Below are 18,195 nucleotides of genomic sequence, written 5' to 3'. Positions count from 1 at the left end.
TATAGATCTACTGCCACCAGGGTGAGGGAACAGCAGCATCAAGAGCAGGACTGCCTGAATGCTGAACAGCTTTCTGCCTCACGCCGGCTAAACCCTGAACTGCTGTTTAAGATCTATGTTAATGCACACATTTTATGCTTTATCTGTTTTGTTTTTATCCGTTTAGTAATGATTCATGCAGAAGAAATAATTTCTCGTTTTATGGATGCCATCGGTTTTACAGTGAATTAACAAAGATTCCTCACAAAGTGCTTCAGTTATTACCCATAAAGTAGCTAAAACACATAAACACGATGGAACGAAAGAAAGACGAGCATGCAGCCGGTCAGAAAGACAGACCACAGATTTCATTTGACTGTTTCCTACTCACTGGTTCAGTTCCACATCCAGAATGAACGTTTTCCCAAAAGCGTCCACTTGAAAGGTTGCTTGGGACACGTGCTCCATCTGAAAGTGTAGAAAGGACATTTTATTTACGACTTGCAGGCGGTCACATTCACGGTTCGCTTCATTAGCATTCACACGGATCAGCCATCCACCTACATTGATGGATGTCTGCTTGTTCTTTCTTGCAGCACAAATCAGCAGGAAGAGACCCATTTAATGAAGTCTTCAAGGTTAATTTTCTTTGTTGACATTTCTTTTTTTTTTTTTTTTGAGGGGGTGGGGGATATTTTTTAGCAGAGGAGCCATTTATTACAAATTTAGTAAACTCTGACACAACAATTCCCCAACAGAGATGTAAAAAATAAACAAACCTGACATTTTATTTATCAGAAATATCTAAATCCGTGCACTCAGCTACAAAAGGAGAAATAAAGTGAGTGGTTTGCATGGAGCTGGGTTTATTCCAGGTGTCGCATATGGTGCTGTCTTTATTGCACAACCATTGGGTCGATGACAACTACCAAATATAATTCCTGTAGGTCCAGAAGACACCCTTGAACACCCTCCCCCTTCCGCTTGGCTCACGGGCTTCCTTTATTATCGAATGGCGTGGTAACAAGGGGAGGAGGGGTTTAGATGTGAGGGTTTTTTTTTCTCTTCAGGAAATGCCCCCGTGCTCACCCAAGAATGACCCGGGTCCCCCTGATGTCCACAGGGACCACAGACTATTGTTTGGTGGAGCGTGCCAGTACCTAGTCAGAGCACTCGGGAGCACATGAAGGAGTCTGTGGGTTTTTACTCAAGCACCTACAAATGCTAATGCAATACATCTGATCACATTTCTTGTGGCAGGGGGGGATTTGGATGGGGGGGTGGGGGGGAGGTACCAGGAACCCTGCTTAGTGGAGGCCTCTTGACAGAGCGCAGACAATCGTTAAGAAACCAACTCTGACTCTGCTTACATCGATTTCTGACTTCAGCTGACCCGACTTTCCTCTCCTGACTGTCTTGAGTATAACTGCAAGAGCCATCAATGCCAAAAGCAGAGAGGCAGCCAGAAAAAAAATGCCAAAATCACACAAATGAAACCACTTGACACACAAAAAAAAAAAACATAACAACACGAGTACTCTGCTGAGCCTCCCCCGCCTACATCTCATTTAGTCGTATTTGTGTCTGAGACTGAAAATAGGCAACACGACCCTAAAAATAACTTGCCACATGTCACGCGTTTAAAGAACTACTTGACAGATTTGTTTTTAGGGCCATTCATCTAAAAACAGCCAGTAAGTTGATCAAACTTTGTGTAAGTGACATCACAGCCTTCAACTCTCTGTGGAAAAGACAGCACAGCCCACAACTTCCCTTCAAAGATATTTTAGTGTCGCTTCCTCAGTTTAAATGTAATTTACAGTTCTGTCTAAACTCTGAAATCGTAATAAGCAGGTGTATTACGATGAGGAGCCGTAACGCTTTTTGCCATATTTGTAAATTTTATGCATGCAATAGGAATATGCAGTAGTTAACGCTTATCCGGATTTGTAACGCTGGGACATAACAATCAAACCATTAAAGACGCAAGAATAGGTGTCAGCCTAGTATTACAAAATCTAAAGACAAGCTGCAGGGGAAATCGTATCTGTTGCTTTTTTAAAAATGATTCCTAATATGTAGATATTTTAATGATTTCTCATGAATGAGGATTCTGCTGTCTAACACAAAAATAGGAGACAGAACAGTGTAACACCACCCTCACTGCTACCAATTACAGTCTAATCCACCTAAAAAACTAACTTGGTGAAATAAAGTATATAATGCATGGCCAGATTTCATACATCCGATTAAAATAACCCCAGGAGATATGAGCAATTCTTTAATCTGTTTTATTGAATACATTCACAGGAATTAAAATTTGTTTTTTCTTTGTGTTTCGCTCTGCATGCGAATAGCTACTGTGCATTTTAGCTCTCTGTTTCTGGAGAGCTTTCAGAATGTTTTTGCTATGTAAATAAATAAATGTAGTAGACAGTGGGTGGTAGACCATGGATAAGACCAGCTGTTGTTTAACCTGCCTTATAATTCCTGGCTGGTCATCTACATATAGCAACATAATTCCTAAAATAAATGCATGACTTTAGCTGTTTTCAGACCGCTTCTCCTGCATCAATATCCCTAACGAAGTGTGCAAATGTTCTCGCTGTTGTTTTGTACACAGCAAATATTGAGCCCTCTGTTATAAGATGATGGGACATTTTACCACTTAAAAACAGAGTTTTTAGCGCCCCCTGTTGGATAGTGGGTGTTTTTCTGTTTTTAAAATGTAAAATAAAACATATTTCAAAGCAATTTCTCTGAAAGTAATTTTTTGCATGCTAGTGTTGAAATGTAGGTGTCAGGGGAAACTCATTTAGATGATATTCCGGTTCCTCTTTATGCCTCAGGTCTGCAAAAGCTTCTGATTGCGACATGAGAAATAAGGGGTGGTTCAAAAGTAAGGTGAATGGATTAAAGCAACAGCTCCTTATTTTCTTTTATTTATGCAACCAGTATTACATCAGTAAATGAAGGTTTTCAAATACTTTATACCAATACATATTATTAATAGCGCATATTTTAAAAGAGTGAGGTGAAATACTGAGGATTTTTTTTACGATTTATTGAGTGTGTATTTTTTTGTAAAACACACTCGCCCAGAGACTCCATTGTTTGGGTAAAGGATAACGGTACATTTAGCTCTTAGTAACATAACTGCCTCAAAGTTTCCAATACGTTGAAATTTCAAGTGAAGTTTCTCACCGACCCTGATCTAAAAATCCAACATGGCTGCTGCATCGTTAAAACATAGTGATATCTGCCCGGTTGTAACTGATTATGGTTTTAACATACGCAGCCTGCTAAAGTGAACAAGCAGTCAAAGCAATAAGTGTATAACACTGGTTCTCTTCCTTGCAGCTGGAAAATCATTAATTTTTGTTTGGAATCATTCCAAGAACCACATTCCAACTTCAAAGCCCAGTAAAGCTGCACTCAATTTGTACTCAACAGCTGTGCTGCAGTGCCTATAAAACATTGTGAAACGTTAAGACCTAAACTATGTTTTTTTAGCATTTCTGACAGTTTATATATCTTAAAGATTTAAACATGTACCGCATTAACTATTTATGAACATGCTTATTTAGTGTTTCAATGCATCAAATTAATAGAAATGCATAACCATCACGTTTTGTGAGTGGTTTTTAGCACAGCTGGCAAATCTGACTGGTTTTTGGACACTGAACCATTTCTAGTTTCTCACTAAACTCGAAAGCTTGAATTTGAGGGTTGGAGATACAACAAAAACGACATCCTGACCTGAGAAGTGAGAGCTCGCTGAGCAGCTCTGAATTTAGCATCCATTATGGCTTCCAGGGAAACGGAATGTGGTTAAAGTGTAGCGGCCAGGATAAAGCTATTTATCAGCATTTGCTTTCACTCATTCATACTCCCCTTAATACACATTTAATGCTGTAAAATATGCACATTTCAACATGTCGCATCAGTGATTGAATGCATAAAAGTGAGGGACGTACGCAGTTATCTTGTATCGCAAACAGTTTGACTTGCAGCCAGAACAGGTAAAAATCGGCCATTTCCAGATTCACCTTTGATTCCAATCTGCATGCACTATTCAGTGCATGAAAAGCAAAACAACAAAATCGAAGGATGAGACGGAAATGATGGTCCACAAAATCGCCTTCCTTTCCCCACGTGACGCATACCCCACAAGCGTGCGGGGCAAAAATAGGAAGAAGTATGACAGCAGGTTAAAACTTCTCGTGCCACCTTGTGAGAACCCTGACTCTAAAGCTTTCTGTATGTAGGGCATTTTTTTTTTTTTTTTTTTTTTAAGTTATGAAGGTAATAATGACCCATATAGCACATGCACACTGCATATAATCAGTGCAGCGTGCTATAAAGTGACTCTTTCGGTGCTCTCTTTTGCTTTTATAATTAAGTAACTATTATTCCACCCCCAGACAGCAAGCAGGGGAGGAGGTGAGTGTGCAAAGATATAAACAAACCGTCCTGCAGGCATCTTTCCAGACGGAGACTCCTCCATCCATCCATCCACCTATCCTTGACAACAACAAAACAACACAAGGTGGGTACCTGCGTGGAGCCCGGGCTGGCCTTCACCCTGGTGCTGAGCTCATCGTGGGTAATCTGGCTGTGGTTGTGGCGGCTGTACACGAGGCGGAGAGGCACCGTGTCCTCCTCCTTCCCCGCGAATCTGCCCGCATCACCCGGAGCCTTCGGGCTCGACAAGGCGTCTCCTGCACAGAGAGTAAACAGCGACTTCATTACCAGCCTGTGCACAAATCACCAGCGATAAATGAAATGTCGATGGGTTTTCATTTCCTTGGGTAACATAAATCTGCCGTAGCATCATCACATTTCGGGCAATAAATCATAAGAGCATCGTTTTCTAAACGCTTATCATTAAGGATTTTTATACCCGTATTTCCAAAAAGAATATCAAAAACAGTCTCTGTTACCATTTGGGGCATGAAGCTGGTGACCGACGTGCATCAATCCACAGACGCACAAAAGGGGAATCCACCATGGCATCCTCAGCATCATCACCTTCCTCTCTTTTGCTAGAGGATTAAAAACAATGCGCTATTCCAAAAGAAATAAAATAAATAAAATAAAACAGGAGCCTTCTCGCAGCTCTGCCTTCGCTAGGGGAGCGGTGTGCAGGCGGAGCGGGTCGTCTGGTTGGAGCAGTCCCGCTGATGGTGGGCCATCGGTGGGGTCGCTTACGAGTCTGAACGCGGAGAGCGTCTGAGCGCACCGAGACCCCCGCGGACCGGCGGCGGTGCGGAGAGAGAGAGGGAGAGGGAGAGGGAGGAGTGGGGACACCTCCTTAAAAACATCAGCGTCCAGAGGCTCACTGCAGAAACGCCTGATGCATAAATATGAGCGGAGGCAGGATGGAGGCAAACCACACGGGCCCCGGGCTTCCGGAGACGGGGCTGATAGAAACGATCTTCCGCGGCGAATTAATGCGGGAGAGCCATTCCTGCACAATCGCGCCCGCTATTATCATGACTCACTCCATCATCTGGCCGGGCTTCAGACTGCCAGGTCCCCACCCCCACTCAGAGAAGATTGGGAAAATGACAGATAATGAGATGAGCGTCAATATTACCGCGAGGCTTTAACGCAATAATTGATTTCACAATAAGGAAGCAGCGAGGTGTGGCCTGCCTCTATCCTTAAAAAAAAAAAAAAAAAAAACACAAAAAATAGCTTTTTTTTTTTTTTTAGTCTTGCATTTTCTTTATCCAATTTGAGCTGTTCTATAGTTTGGTTTTAAAATCAGAGCTTCCCTTAATGCCCTATTTTATTCCAGTACTTCAGGCTTCGCCTTTGAGGAACAAATCATCTGCAGGCACAGATATACACCTCCTATGTGATTGATTGTTTGCCATCAAGCAGAAATACACCAAATCCCAGCATTTTCAATCACAACATCTTTTTCAGACATAAAAACAACATTACTCGTCCTCCAGCTCCTTGTAATTGTTCTGGCTCCTTGGATGTAACTTACTCTACTGTGGTTGTATAGGCCATAATTTTCCTCATTCTGGTTATGTTGCACTCCTTTGTATATTTTTTTTATTTCCATCTGTCTTTCCATTTTCCCAAGTTCTTTGGTGGTTGTTTGGCAAAATTCTTGTAATGTTCAGTTTTCATTCTCTCCCATGTTGGGAACTTAATTGTCTTTGCATGTTCTTTGTTGCTTTTTTTCCCACTGGTATCTAATCACTTGGGAAGAATCCCATTTGCTGGGGTTATCGCTTGTCCCCTGGCACTTACCATATTCAGATAGAGGTTAAAATGTGCCAATGGAGAAATGGGACACTTGCTAGAAGCTGATCCTCCTCACTGATTTCAATAGAAACTTAAAAAAGCTCAAACTAATAGAGGTTGCCTCTGTTCTGGGGACTGCGCTGGAGCATCTAGTGATGATTTTTTCATGAAGGTAGCTTCATAAAATGAACAGGATGGCCATTTTCACTAGCCTGATACCTGCAAGAACCTTAGTATCTCAAAATATCATCTCTAGAACCTGCCGGACAACATGAAGTAGGCTTAATGGCTCATATAGCAACATGTAATGAGCCGATCTGAAAGATATAAAGAACAGATGAGAAACAACAGCGTCTTTGTCATTAACTGCAAAGACAAGCTGAGTTTAAAATTACTCCAAATTTAAATTGTGCGTCACCTTTTAATTCTTCCAGTCTAACATTTTGAGTCTGGTTTGCGTTTATAAATCCTCCGTTTGGGTGATCATACAAATCAAGGTGCCATCACATCCTCAACTTGTGAAGCCCGGTTGCCTCCATAAGAGGCGCCAGCCTGTCGGTCCTTTTACCAAACCATTAAGACAGCAAAAACGTGCCTTAATACCATCTTGAAGTGCTTTGTGAAAGACGCCATCTTTCAATCTGGAAAGGGTCAGAAAGGACTCATGTGAACCACAGAGAGCCTTTATCGAGATGTGAAGAAAACAAAACGTGGGCAACCCGACATCAGGAAATTATTCTATTGCAATCTTATTAAATATCATGATGACGATGTTATGATTGAAAACCCACATTTTCCTCACAACAATCTGACTCTTTTTTCAACATCACAATGTCCCCACAACTTTCTGACCGTGGTTGCTTATCAGTTGTGGGCAAAAAAGAAAGTTGGAAAAAAAAAAATATTACAAATTACTGACTGGCACCAGAGACATGGCAGTCAGCATTTACACCGACGGCATTCAATGATATTGCAATGACTATTGCCCCATCTACTTCCCTCAGAGAAAGGGGCTGGTGTCCTGGTGGTTAGAGCAGAGTGCTTTCATTCTGGGAAGGCTGAAAGTATCCGGTTTGATCCCCGCAGACCGCCGCTATATGGGTCCCTCAGCAAGAACATTGCTGTAAAGCTGCCCACTGCTCCCTAAAGTTGATGGGTTAAATGCAGAAGACAAACGTTGGTGTAATGTGCAATTGCAAGAACAAAGATTTCTTTAGAGTGGCCCATCAAAATATTACCAACAGCGCATCATCGACTCATCTGGAAGGTCCGAGAAGAACCCAGAACATCTAAAGCACTGCTGGCCTCAGATAAGATCAATGTTCACGATTTAACAATGAGAGAAAAATGGCATCCATGGCAGAGTTGCTTGGTCTGTTAGAGCAGAGCAAAAAATCTCAGCAAAAACATCCATTGAGAGTGGATACAATATTTGGTTGGCTGATATATTTAAAATGTCATGAATGCAAATTCTGCATGCAGTCATACATTTGGCCAGCTGGATAATTTCAAGTAAAATTTAATATAATAGATATTATATATATATTATGATATATATATAGATATTATATCATATATATAATATTTATATCCTACATAATATATCATCTACAGTATGTCTATTAATAATGTCAAAATGAGAAAAAGAAATTTCATGGCCAAAATTAGCTTTGAGAACATTCTTTAATTTCCAGTTCAGGTTAAATGACAGTTACCAATAAGACCAAAATGAGAAATAAATAATATTTATTTAGTAATTAAAACTACAATTTTTCCAAAATATTTTTTTTTTTAAGCCACAGACCAACTAATAATTGTCCTGTTAAGCTTTCAGCTTCCGTTGTGGCTGTATCAAAATAGAAAAGTTGTCAAAGAAGCAGACGTTCATCAAATAAAATAAAATAAATCCATATATACAGAAGCGGTTTATAAGCTTTTAACCCATTTAGACATAAATGTGGTTCTACTTTTAGAATAAAAATACTTAAATTCATATTTTTAGTCCATGCAGACCCATTTAAATTTTTACTTTGTGAAGTTCAGTTTGTTTTTAATTATCTTAGCATCAGCCTAAACTTTTTAGGTCTTCTTAGGGATTAAAATTGTTTTCTGAACTGCACATCGTGTCTAAATGGGTTTAATATCATGGCTCAAAAAACAAAACTAGATTGTGACTAAAGTTCTTCACTTAATTTAGTCTGCAAAGCCACGAAACTCCACATCCATGTCATCGCTTGACTGGAAAATCTCCCAAAGCTTCAGTACAGAGTTCTCCAGTTCTGGCCCTGCAGACTCGACGATTGGGTCCACTTTCCGCCTTTTGCGCTTATAAACTTTGATCTTCCTCTGAATCGTTTGCACTCTAGAGAAGATGGGCATCTCGTCTTCCTTTTCAGAGAGCTTGTTTCCAGTTTTTGAGGATACTTTTGCCTCCTGGACAGCCTCAGACAGAACAGCCTCCTTGTTTGCGTCTTCAGGCCCGTCCGCCACAACACTGAAGTTGCTTGCTGATGCATCACTCTGCAAGTTCGTACCTAATAAGTAAGAGACTGAGTCGTTTGTGTCTTTGTGGGGAATTTTGTCAACAAAACCGACCCGGTTGTCTCTGGACAGAAATTCCCCGTCAGAGTGAGGATTTTCTGACTTCACGATCTGCTCAGCCTTCTGAGTAGCTGTCTGTTTGTATGCAAGAAACCTGTGCTTGGACCCGTCTGAGTAGGTGTAGCAGCTCCTTTGGTCTGCTTTTGCACAAAAACGTTGTTCCGGGTGCGATCTTTCAGACCCATCGAGGATCCGATCCTCCTCAGCCTTGGTGATTTCCGAGTTCCTGGCATCCCCTCCGATACTTGGGTCAGCTTCCCCACAAGATCCAGGAGCCAATAAAGTAGAGGACACGATGCACTTTGGTCTAAACAAAAACAGCAGATGTTCAGAAATTAACTGAGTGGAATAAATTGCGTTAAAAAAAATAAAATAAGGTTAGCTTAAAAAAAAAAAATCTGATTCTTAATTATGTGGTGCTTGCAAAGAAAGATAAATTACCTTGTGGTTTTAGTTTTCAAGGGAAGGAAATTAAAGTGCAAAGACGAAACCAGCCGGTCCACAACCGAGTACTCATCACTCCTGGAGAAAGCAGTGTGACGTTCACTCTGCAGATGCTGAACAAAAATTACTCAGTTCAATTATTGATGATTACAACTGTCTGGTGAAGGCCACTGAGTTTGAAAAGACTCCCTACAACAACACAAATGCAGACAAAAATTCTCTTAAACCTGCTTCAGGATAAACTGAACACTGAACTAATAATTTAGTGAGCAACCCAACACTGAATGCTAACATCAGCAGGAAGCATCGGTGAGTTTGCAAGAATGCATTAACCGTCACGGCTCCATTTATTCATTAAGACAAAATAAGTGCCAGTACATATGCTTAATTTTACACATTTACCATGATGATTATGGCTTACAGCGAATGAAAAGTCAAACTTCAGTTCTGAAGAAAATTTAAACAACAAATAAGAGCACAAAAATGTCCCTATAGTGGATAATAATGGGGATGGCTGCTAGCCTGACAGTTTAGCAGTCACTGATACCCTCCACAACAAGGCAGGTCACAGTAGGTCATTTCTGAAAGAACCTGGCACTTCAGAGTGCTGCATCCAGGCAAAATTATCCAAAAAGCTGACTGCAAGGAGAAAAAAAAAATGTGGCAGAAAAAGGATCACATGCAACTGGGATAACTGCAGTCATGAGCTTATTGTGAAGCAGAGCCCCTTTAAAAGTACGGGGAAATGCACTCAGACTGCAGCTGGTGTCAGAGCTCTGAGAGCCAGCACACAGACTGATCCAGGACCTGGGCTACTGCCGTCTCATTCCTCGTGTTAGGCTGCTCCTGAACCAGCAAGAATGTCTCACCAGGACTACAGAAAGGAATAACTGGGCTGTGGCTCTGTAGTCCAGATTCCTCTTTTTTCATAAAGGTTAATTTTATATCCCATTTGGATATTAAGGTCGCAGAATCTGGAGGAAAGTTACAAAATCCAAGTAGCTCGGAGTCTTCAGGCTTCTTCTATTGACAGGCCACTAGCATCTGCAACAACTGTTTGAAGAAACCTGAATATACGAGTTACAGCTATATTTAATTTCTCTTTGGGATTAATAAAGTATTTTTGATTTGAATAATGGTATAGCCGTGATGTATTTAGCTAGCAAACTGGGCTGATCTTAACTGCACAGAGAATGTAAGAAGCATTGGAAAGATAAGTTATCGGAGCCATCAATGCAAACGAGCTGAACCTGAATCGCCTCCATGTCGCACCGCATCGATGCAGTAAATCACACAAAATGAGCCCAGACCAAACATGCTGTACAGTATTATAATTGTTCAAAATATTAAGTGCTAACACAGCCGGGATGAGACTGTGTTTCAAAAGGTGATTGAGCACATTTATTGTGCACGACTAAGCAGCTAAGTTGCATTACTGAATGGTGCAACAAAGTAAGATATTTAGCAATAAATAGAATCTGTGAGGCTCCCACTACATGCAGTGACCGACTTATAGCCACAAAAAGTGTGAGGATTATAAAAAAAAAAATTAAATAAATTCATCCTCACTTTTTTTGCCCCATAATCACAATAAAAGTTACAACATCTTCAGATAAAATTTTAGGTTGAAATTGCCCTGATGCAATCATACCGTCTTGATTTGGTCGTATTTGACCATGCAGCACTCGCAGAAACCGCCTCGCTTCTTCTTCTCTCTGCTCCTCTTTCGGCCTTGACCCGTCTCCTCAGCAGCCGAAGCCTTTACTCCTCTAAGACATGGAAACAAAAGGAGATGGAAATAGTTTAGGAAGAGGTCCACATTATCATTACATTTATAAAACCCTTAAAAACACCCAACACCTGAAACAGAGCTGTACATTGCTACAAGCTAAAAAAAAACTAAGACAAAAGATAATGCATGAAAACACTTAAGAGAAACGGTTAAACCCATGTAAAATGAAAACAAGGACTACTTTACCTTAAAAGAAATATGCAATATGATATATTAAGTCAAAACTTTGCATCTCATCTGCCAATATAATCCTTGTAAAGGTTCTCTATGACATTTAGCATCTTTGACGATTATCAGCATCAAGCATCAGCCTCTACTGCAGCCAGGCTTCATGCAAAAGACAATTTATTATTGGGATCAAAAGCATGAATTGATGACTCTTGGAATAAAGCAGCAAAACAAATAAATAAATAAATAAAAATACTCCACTCCAAACGCTCTTTGGGGTTTCTAATATTACACACCCCGATACCCATGTTCCCATGTTTTCTGCAGCCAAATCCCCAAAATTACAAGCTATTTTTGTGTGCATAGCTTGCAGAACTATATTATAAGGTATGCCTATCATTTTGTAAACCAAATCTAGGTCTTCCCTAACAATCCAAGTATTTTCTTCCTTTACAACGACATGCAGAGTGAACGGAGGAGAGGAAGTAAGGCTGCATCCGCTTCTGCAGCTCCCATTGCGCGTGCATGAGCTCAGTAGCAGGTCCCCCCCCCCCCCTCCAAAAAAAAAACCCACAGAGCTGTTCTTGTAGAAAAAATATCAGCACAGGGATCAGCTGAAAAAGGACATTAAAGTCACTTATTTTTATCTTAAACTTCCTTACAGAGGTAATCTCATGTAGACGTGGGTACATTTCTAAGACAAACCTGCTTTAAACAAGCGTTTAAATAATGCAATCTGTGTATGGTGGTTAATGCAATAATAAAAAAAAAATACTTGAAACATGTTTTACTGTGGAGCCTTACATTATATACAGACCTTTTTTTAAAAAAAAAAGGTGAAACAGTGGGAGGTACTAAAGCTCAAACGCTAAAAGCAATGGCGTAACAAAGCACAAAAGCATACCTGTGTCCCTGCTGCTTGACTCCAGAAGCTTTCTCCTCGACACAGAAGGGACTGTATGGAGCCGCTGTCGTCAGGTTAAACTCAGGCAGGTTTGGCATTGTGAGGTAGAGTGGACAGTAGTGTCTGATAAGAGAGGAGATGTACTGTTTATGTGTCCACACTTCAAGAGGGTTAATGGAAGTCGTTCTCCCTTGAGAGTTTGCATACCTGCTTGAATCCTCAACCTTGATAAAAGGTTTGGCGATCCTGCCCGCTGCAAAAGATGTCACAGGTCTGAGCACACAGGGAACCATGGGCATCGAACATTCAAGCCAGTTAAAACCACAGAAGACATTTACCTTTCCGTTTCTGAAAACCCAGCTTTGCCGAAGATCTACTTTTCACCTGTGGAATCAAAATCTAAATTTAAAAAGGAATTATTTTTATCATGAAGCAAGTACCCTTAGAATAGAAAAAAAAAAAAAAAACTGTCTCCCATTTTTTGTCACGACATTTTAAAGCGCACCTGTGATTTTACAGAAGCAGCTGCTGAAACTTGGTTCCCGAAAACTTCCTTTTTCTTCTGAATATAAGCCAACACATCTGCAAGTCACAGAACGACAAACATTCAAGGCAAATCATACAAAAAAAAAAGTATAGAGACAAGACTCAATTCTATTAATAATTATAAACTTTCAAACAACACAAGCTGAAAGAACCAACCATCTAAGAAGAAGATTTTGACACCCCACTCCAGCGCATTGGACAGGATTCGGTCCATCTGTACCCTCCCCTTAAAGAACAATAAACAAAAATCAGCACAGAACAAAGTAAGGTGGACAACATGTCTGTAAATAACGGTAAATATCATCATTAGTGTAACAAACCTGCTCCTTCACTACTCTTTCCACCAGAGACTTGCCTCGGCTCTTGATCGACTGTGATACAAACAAATTCAAATACAAAATATGTCCAAAAATATATTAACCTTTACAACAAGGTGCTGTGGATGATAAAACACCAATTCAGACTCACTTTATCCACTTGACCCGGAGACCTGCTTTTGACACTGTCCACGCGGTTTGAAGGACTGTGTAGGTTTGGCTGGGGGGAACTCTGTCCAGAGTCGGGACTGGGGACTGGAGAGTCCTGTCTGAGGCGGTGCACATGCTTTGCCTCCCGCTTGTTGGATACCAGATACTTGATTTCCTTACTGAAAAACTTCTCAACCGTCTAAATTCACAGGACAAAAAAATAAATAAATAACGTTTAGACCAAGTGTTTGAACATGTGGGAGGACGCAACAATCCTGAACCTGAAATGTGTTCAAACAACTTAAGGTTGACCAAGATCAGAGTTTCCCCTAGCGTATTATAAGTCTGGCGGGTCGGCAGGCTTTACTTCCCCCCGCCAGACTAAGCGTAGTCTGTTTATTTTAAATGCGTAGATGTTTGAGAGCGATATAAAACGGTGTGTAAAGTTCCCGTTCGGAAGAAAACCTTCCAGTCCAAGTAGCTCATGCGCTAACTATTAGCTCGACTCAAAGTGCGTCCTAGGGGTGGGCAAAATAATCGTCATGACGATGCATCGCGATTCTAATTTTCGCGATCTACTTCATCGATTCTTGACGCCAAGTATCGATTATTAATTTTAAAAAAAAAAAATTAATAAAACTGCATGAATGGTTGGCGAACATCAGCCAAAGACAAGTTGAATACAACTTCATTGGTTTAAAGGACCAGTGAGGCCATGTAAACGGCACTGATTATCCTTATTTTGTTCCAAAAAAAAAAAAAACAAAGCAACTGGACTTGTTTTCCGTAGTTGAAGACGTCCTTATTTTGTCATTTTAAGTTTTATAAATCCTAAGCTCTTTTTGTCAGTGTGTCCAGTCCAATAATAATAATATTTGTGTCCAGTAACAGTAATATGTGTTTTTCATGGCAATACCTCCAAAAGTCATTTCAATAAATACAGCTATAGATGAATTCAGTTGCTTTCAGTTATGTATCAATTGAAGACACTATCCATACACAGCCAGTCAGCCACTGGTAATGGCTGTAATTTTTTTCTAACAGTGTTCAGTGAAAATATTGCAATGCATCGCGATACATCGCAATAATTCAAGTATCGTGATGCATCGTGATAGAATCGGATCGTGGCATTTGAATCGTGATTCGAATCGAATCGTGACTTCTTTGGCAACACCCACCCCTAGTGCGTCCTTGTTGGGCTCCTCCTTTGAGCTGCATGACGCAACTCACATTTGAGAAGTCGAGCAGGCATTTCAGGATGTCCAATAAATACGTTTATTGTATCCAGCATATGGCAGCGTAGTTACGCAACTTAATGTAACTAATGTAGTTAAGTAGCTGTTTTCTAAAATAAATGGTTAATGACGCAGCTCGAAGGAGGAGCACAGCTGGGTACCGTAGTGTGCGCCAAGCTAATAACAGTTAGCGTGTTAGCTTATGGAGGTGAGCTACATTGCAGCCACAGCTGCCCAGGGACGAACCCTCTGACCACCCCCAGCAGGCAAAACGGGTGAAATGCCTTGCCCAAAAACACAATGACCGAGAGAGACAGAGTGGGCGTTCAGGGGTCCTGTAACCCACCGGTTACAGGATGAAATCCTAGCTTTTGTGCCACAATCCAAAGAGGCATGTTTAATTCTAGAGCAGTGTTTTTACGAGTACCTGAGAAAATGAACAGCAAAGTTTATAGACAAATGGAAAAAAAAAAACCCCAAAAAAAACAACAACTTCATAATCATTTTTAGGGCTGGACAATAATTCAATAACAATATATCAGTCGATGGACGTATATCAATGGAAAAAAAGGTAAATAAAAAGTTCAATAGAATAACAGTGTTCCTTCCTTTTGCATTAAAGCCATGTAGATTAATATTACAGCCATTACATCCTCCCAACCAATCACAAACGCAGACCGAAGGAATGCTTTTGGTTAAACGTTGGTTGAATAAAAGGTTGAGTTTAAATTCAGTGTTTGTGTGTTCTTTATCTAAGAATAAGTCGCTAAGCAACAGAATAAAATGGGCAGGACTGCACTTAAAATATATGTTTTGAATTTGTTGATAATTATCGATATGAAGCAATATGATTTATATTTTATCAATATGCTTTTTTTCCTATATCGTCCAGCCCTAATCACTTTTACAGTCATGGGAAAAAATACCAGATAATAATAATAATAATAATAATAATAATAATAATAATAATAATAATAATAATAATAATAATATGTTAATGTCAGTTTTCCACATCCATTGTATTTACTACCTAAAACCTTCTGTGTACCTAAAACATATTGATAAATACAATATTTTAATATGACGTTTATTAGAACCAAAAAAAACAATCAAGAATCAAGAAATTTCACAAGACCCGCCTGACCTTTCAGGCTGATTCTATAACTTCTCCTTTAGTTCCTCCAGACTTTGCTGTGCAACAGATGGGCTTTGTGAGCTTGTCCTCAGCTGGAGCTCTTTAACTTCATCGACCATGGCTGATACTGTTCATTACATGACTTATAATCAAGTTACCTCAAGTTACTGCAGTGTACAAACAATACTTCATATCTAAATTAATCAATATTTAATGCAATAATTTAAATCAGCCAGTCTGTTCAATGCAATTGAGAAAGCAAGAGCAAATCTGCAAAGCTCAGAGAATCGTTGCTGTGGACCGACAGCGAAATAAATCAGGCACAAAAGAGCGTTTTCACCATAAGATAAATAAATAAAAATAGGCAAGAGACGATTAGTGGTCTTTGTCTTACCCCACCCAGTAGTTTGATGTCACTCTCCAGTGTCTCTGCTGTTCTGTTGGATTGCAGATCCAGGTAAAACACTTTTCCAGCTAAAGGTTTGAGTTGTGCTGAAAATGACACACTGGACTTTTGCTGGGCCTGGCTCCTTGAAGTCTTCTTGCTCACATTTACACCTTTTCCTGAAGAATTGAAGTTACAAACTGTTGAAAAGGTCCAACGGTGGTCATCGCTTTTAAAGACAGGTGATATTTTAAGCACAGGCAGCTATTTATAGAAGCTTTTAAAAAAAAAAATAGAAATAAGGTTTGACCACAATCCTGAAATGTCAACATTAACATAATGAAATAAAAAACAAACATGACCAGAGAAAATGGATATTGTGGGGTAACTAAACAAGCGCCACCCATTACCTTTTAAACTAACAATGTTTTAAATCCCTACTAAGTAGACAGCCTGAATAACCAGCCTGTCATTAACTCCAATGTTACGCTAGAAAGATCCAAGCAACAAAAAGTATGATGTTCTGTGCTAAAGTGATTGATAACTATTAAATTTAGCTGCTGTTCAATCAAGATTTTTCCATATCTCTATGTAATAAGATCAGAAGTGCTCAAAATAAAAAATAAAAAAATTATGTAGAGGCAGTGTTGTAACTGTAATAGTTTAGTAATATAACTGTAAAAAGCGTTTTTCTATAAGGATGAACTGTTGCTTGTCTGTTTAAACCAGGAGTGTCCAAAGTGAGGCTTGGGGGCCATTTGCAGCCCCTGGACTAATTCTGTGCGGCCCCCCGACTGCAGTTCAAAAATTATTTGGCCAACAAGCAGCGATAGTTGATGCAGATGGATCATTTTTATTTTTAATTATAGTCCAATTATTACAGACATATGAAAATCTTCTTGCAATTGAAATTGAAGTATTCACCTTTTAATTAAAGCAAATGGGACTCAAAATTAGGCTTTGGTGCTCAAAAATCTGCTTTTAATTAATGAAATTGGCAAAATACAGCAAGTGTTTTTAAAGAAACAGTGACCCAAATCCTGTTTTTAATGCTGAGAATAGACCAAAAAAAAACTTTGGATTTTTTTTTCTCGCTTGAGATAATCATCCAGTTGGAAAAACAACTTGGACGACCATCTTTATAAGAAAATGTGCAAAATCCTTTTTAAGTTTTAGACCTACAATGATTTATGCTGTGTTACTAGAAAACCTTGGGATTTCTAGGTAATTCTTAGACTCTAATTACTTTCTAAAACTCTAGCAAAAAGAGAGTAGCACTTTTTAAGTTGAAGGGTATAATCCTGTATTTCAGAATAGTCTAAGAATGGGCCGAGTTTATTTTCTTTCTACCCCGACTTTAAGTGTCAGCTGCCAAATAAACAAATATATATAAACAAACATAAGTCATAAGCACCAAACGAGTGATTGTCGCCAAATAAAATGTTCAACTAAGCTTTAACAATGAAATTTGTGAAATTAAATAAATTGGTAAATTTGGTTGGACATCTAAAAGTGTAAAATTCAGAGCATAAACAGTCCATTAAATGCGTTACTGGTCAACAGGATGTTTTTGAGAATAAAAAATGACAGGAGGTGTAGAAAGAACTAAGGTATGGTTAAAGAGTAAAAGTAAATCAGTACCTTCCCATTTGGATCCTGGATTCTGATCGGGTTTCGGTTTCATTCTTCTTTTTTCTCATAGACCGAGAACAAGAAAAAAAGTCTCCTTTTTACCCCAGACAGGCCTGGTCAGCTCATTGTTTATAAACTTCAGAGCTGTCCACAAATGGAACCGGAAAACAAAAACAAAAAAAAAACACACACACACACACACAAAAAACTGAATTCTGTAACAAATGTAGCTTTTCCCCAGTTTAAACGGCGTGTTTACCATTTAAATGTCATCTATCAGTGTTTCTCCAAAACTACGTCCAGACTCGTTGGGGGAATTTAAACAAAGTCTACACGGTCTCCGTCGCCATTGTTTTTTTTAACATTTAAAAACTAACTCGGTTAACTTTAAGTTCATGTTATATTAATCATATTCGAGTTGGAGCCGCATTACTACATCTGAATAAATACGGTAGTTTTAAACTTGTATCTCGGCGTTTCCTCTAACGGTCAGTTCCCGCTTTTAAATCCGGTAGGTCGAGTCCAGGCTGCCATGTCTGGTGACTTCCGGTCCCAAAATACGTTTCTTTCTCCCATCATATCACAGCGGCAAAAGAAACGAAAAATGTCAAATAGCAATCTTAATACAACTTCATTGTCCGAT

At 39.5% G+C, this 18,195-nt stretch overlaps 2 protein-coding genes across 8 annotated transcripts in view; both read right to left on the bottom strand.

Moving 5' to 3' along the window:
- Positions 1-5,553, bottom strand: part of adam22 (ADAM metallopeptidase domain 22) — an 88,786-nt gene extending 83,233 nt beyond the window's left edge. For 2 of the 4 annotated variants that reach the window (XM_036133883.1, XM_036133887.1), the window contains exons 1-3: positions 4,923-5,549; positions 4,537-4,700; positions 371-447 (exon numbers count right to left, since the gene is read on the bottom strand). In XM_036133883.1, coding sequence (XP_035989776.1) covers positions 371-447; positions 4,537-4,700; positions 4,923-5,007 — 326 coding nt within the window. In that variant the 5' untranslated portion in view covers positions 5,008-5,549. Of the gene's footprint in view, positions 1-370; positions 448-4,536; positions 4,701-4,922 lie in introns of all 4 variants that reach the window. The other 2 variants (XM_036133881.1, XM_036133891.1) reach the window with 2 other exon arrangements.
- A 2,346-nt stretch (positions 5,554-7,899) lies between these two features.
- Positions 7,900-18,072, bottom strand: dbf4 (DBF4 zinc finger). Of its 4 annotated transcripts, none has more exons than XM_036133863.1 (13): positions 17,812-18,072; positions 17,562-17,615; positions 15,930-16,099; positions 13,167-13,364; positions 13,019-13,069; positions 12,855-12,924; positions 12,658-12,734; positions 12,491-12,536; positions 12,360-12,405; positions 12,153-12,275; positions 10,940-11,057; positions 9,286-9,401; positions 7,900-9,151 (listed from the first exon to the last, which is right to left on the bottom strand). In XM_036133863.1, exons 2-13 carry the CDS (start codon positions 17,602-17,604, stop codon positions 8,437-8,439), a joined length of 1,773 nt encoding a protein of 590 aa, XP_035989756.1. In that variant the 5' UTR covers positions 17,605-17,615; positions 17,812-18,072; the 3' UTR covers positions 7,900-8,436. The 4 variants fall into 4 exon arrangements, with proteins under 4 accessions (XP_035989756.1, XP_035989768.1, XP_035989747.1 ...); XM_036133875.1 differs by having other exon boundaries at positions 15,930-16,093; XM_036133854.1 differs by having other exon boundaries at positions 17,562-18,072.
- Positions 18,073-18,195: the final 123 nt, after the last annotated feature.

Source organism: Fundulus heteroclitus, chromosome 3, assembly GCF_011125445.2.
Source record: "Fundulus heteroclitus isolate FHET01 chromosome 3, MU-UCD_Fhet_4.1, whole genome shotgun sequence".
Lineage (NCBI taxonomy): Eukaryota > Metazoa > Chordata > Actinopteri > Cyprinodontiformes > Fundulidae > Fundulus > Fundulus heteroclitus.
This window is presented reverse-complemented; position numbering and strand designations above follow the sequence as displayed.

Bases quoted from the DNA above. Each gene is read 5' to 3' on its own strand.
- dbf4 (XM_036133854.1), bottom strand. From the start codon at position 17,604: ATGAAACCGAAACCCGATCAGAATCCAGGATCCAAATGGGAAG. The intron at 13,070-13,166 runs GTGAGTCTGAAT...TTTGTATCACAG, and splicing joins CTCCGGGTCAAGTGGATAAA to TCGATCAAGAGCCGAGGCAA. The intron at 12,537-12,657 runs GTGCGCTTTAAA...TTGATTCCACAG, and splicing joins CTGCTTCTGTAAAATCACAG to GTGAAAAGTAGATCTTCGGC.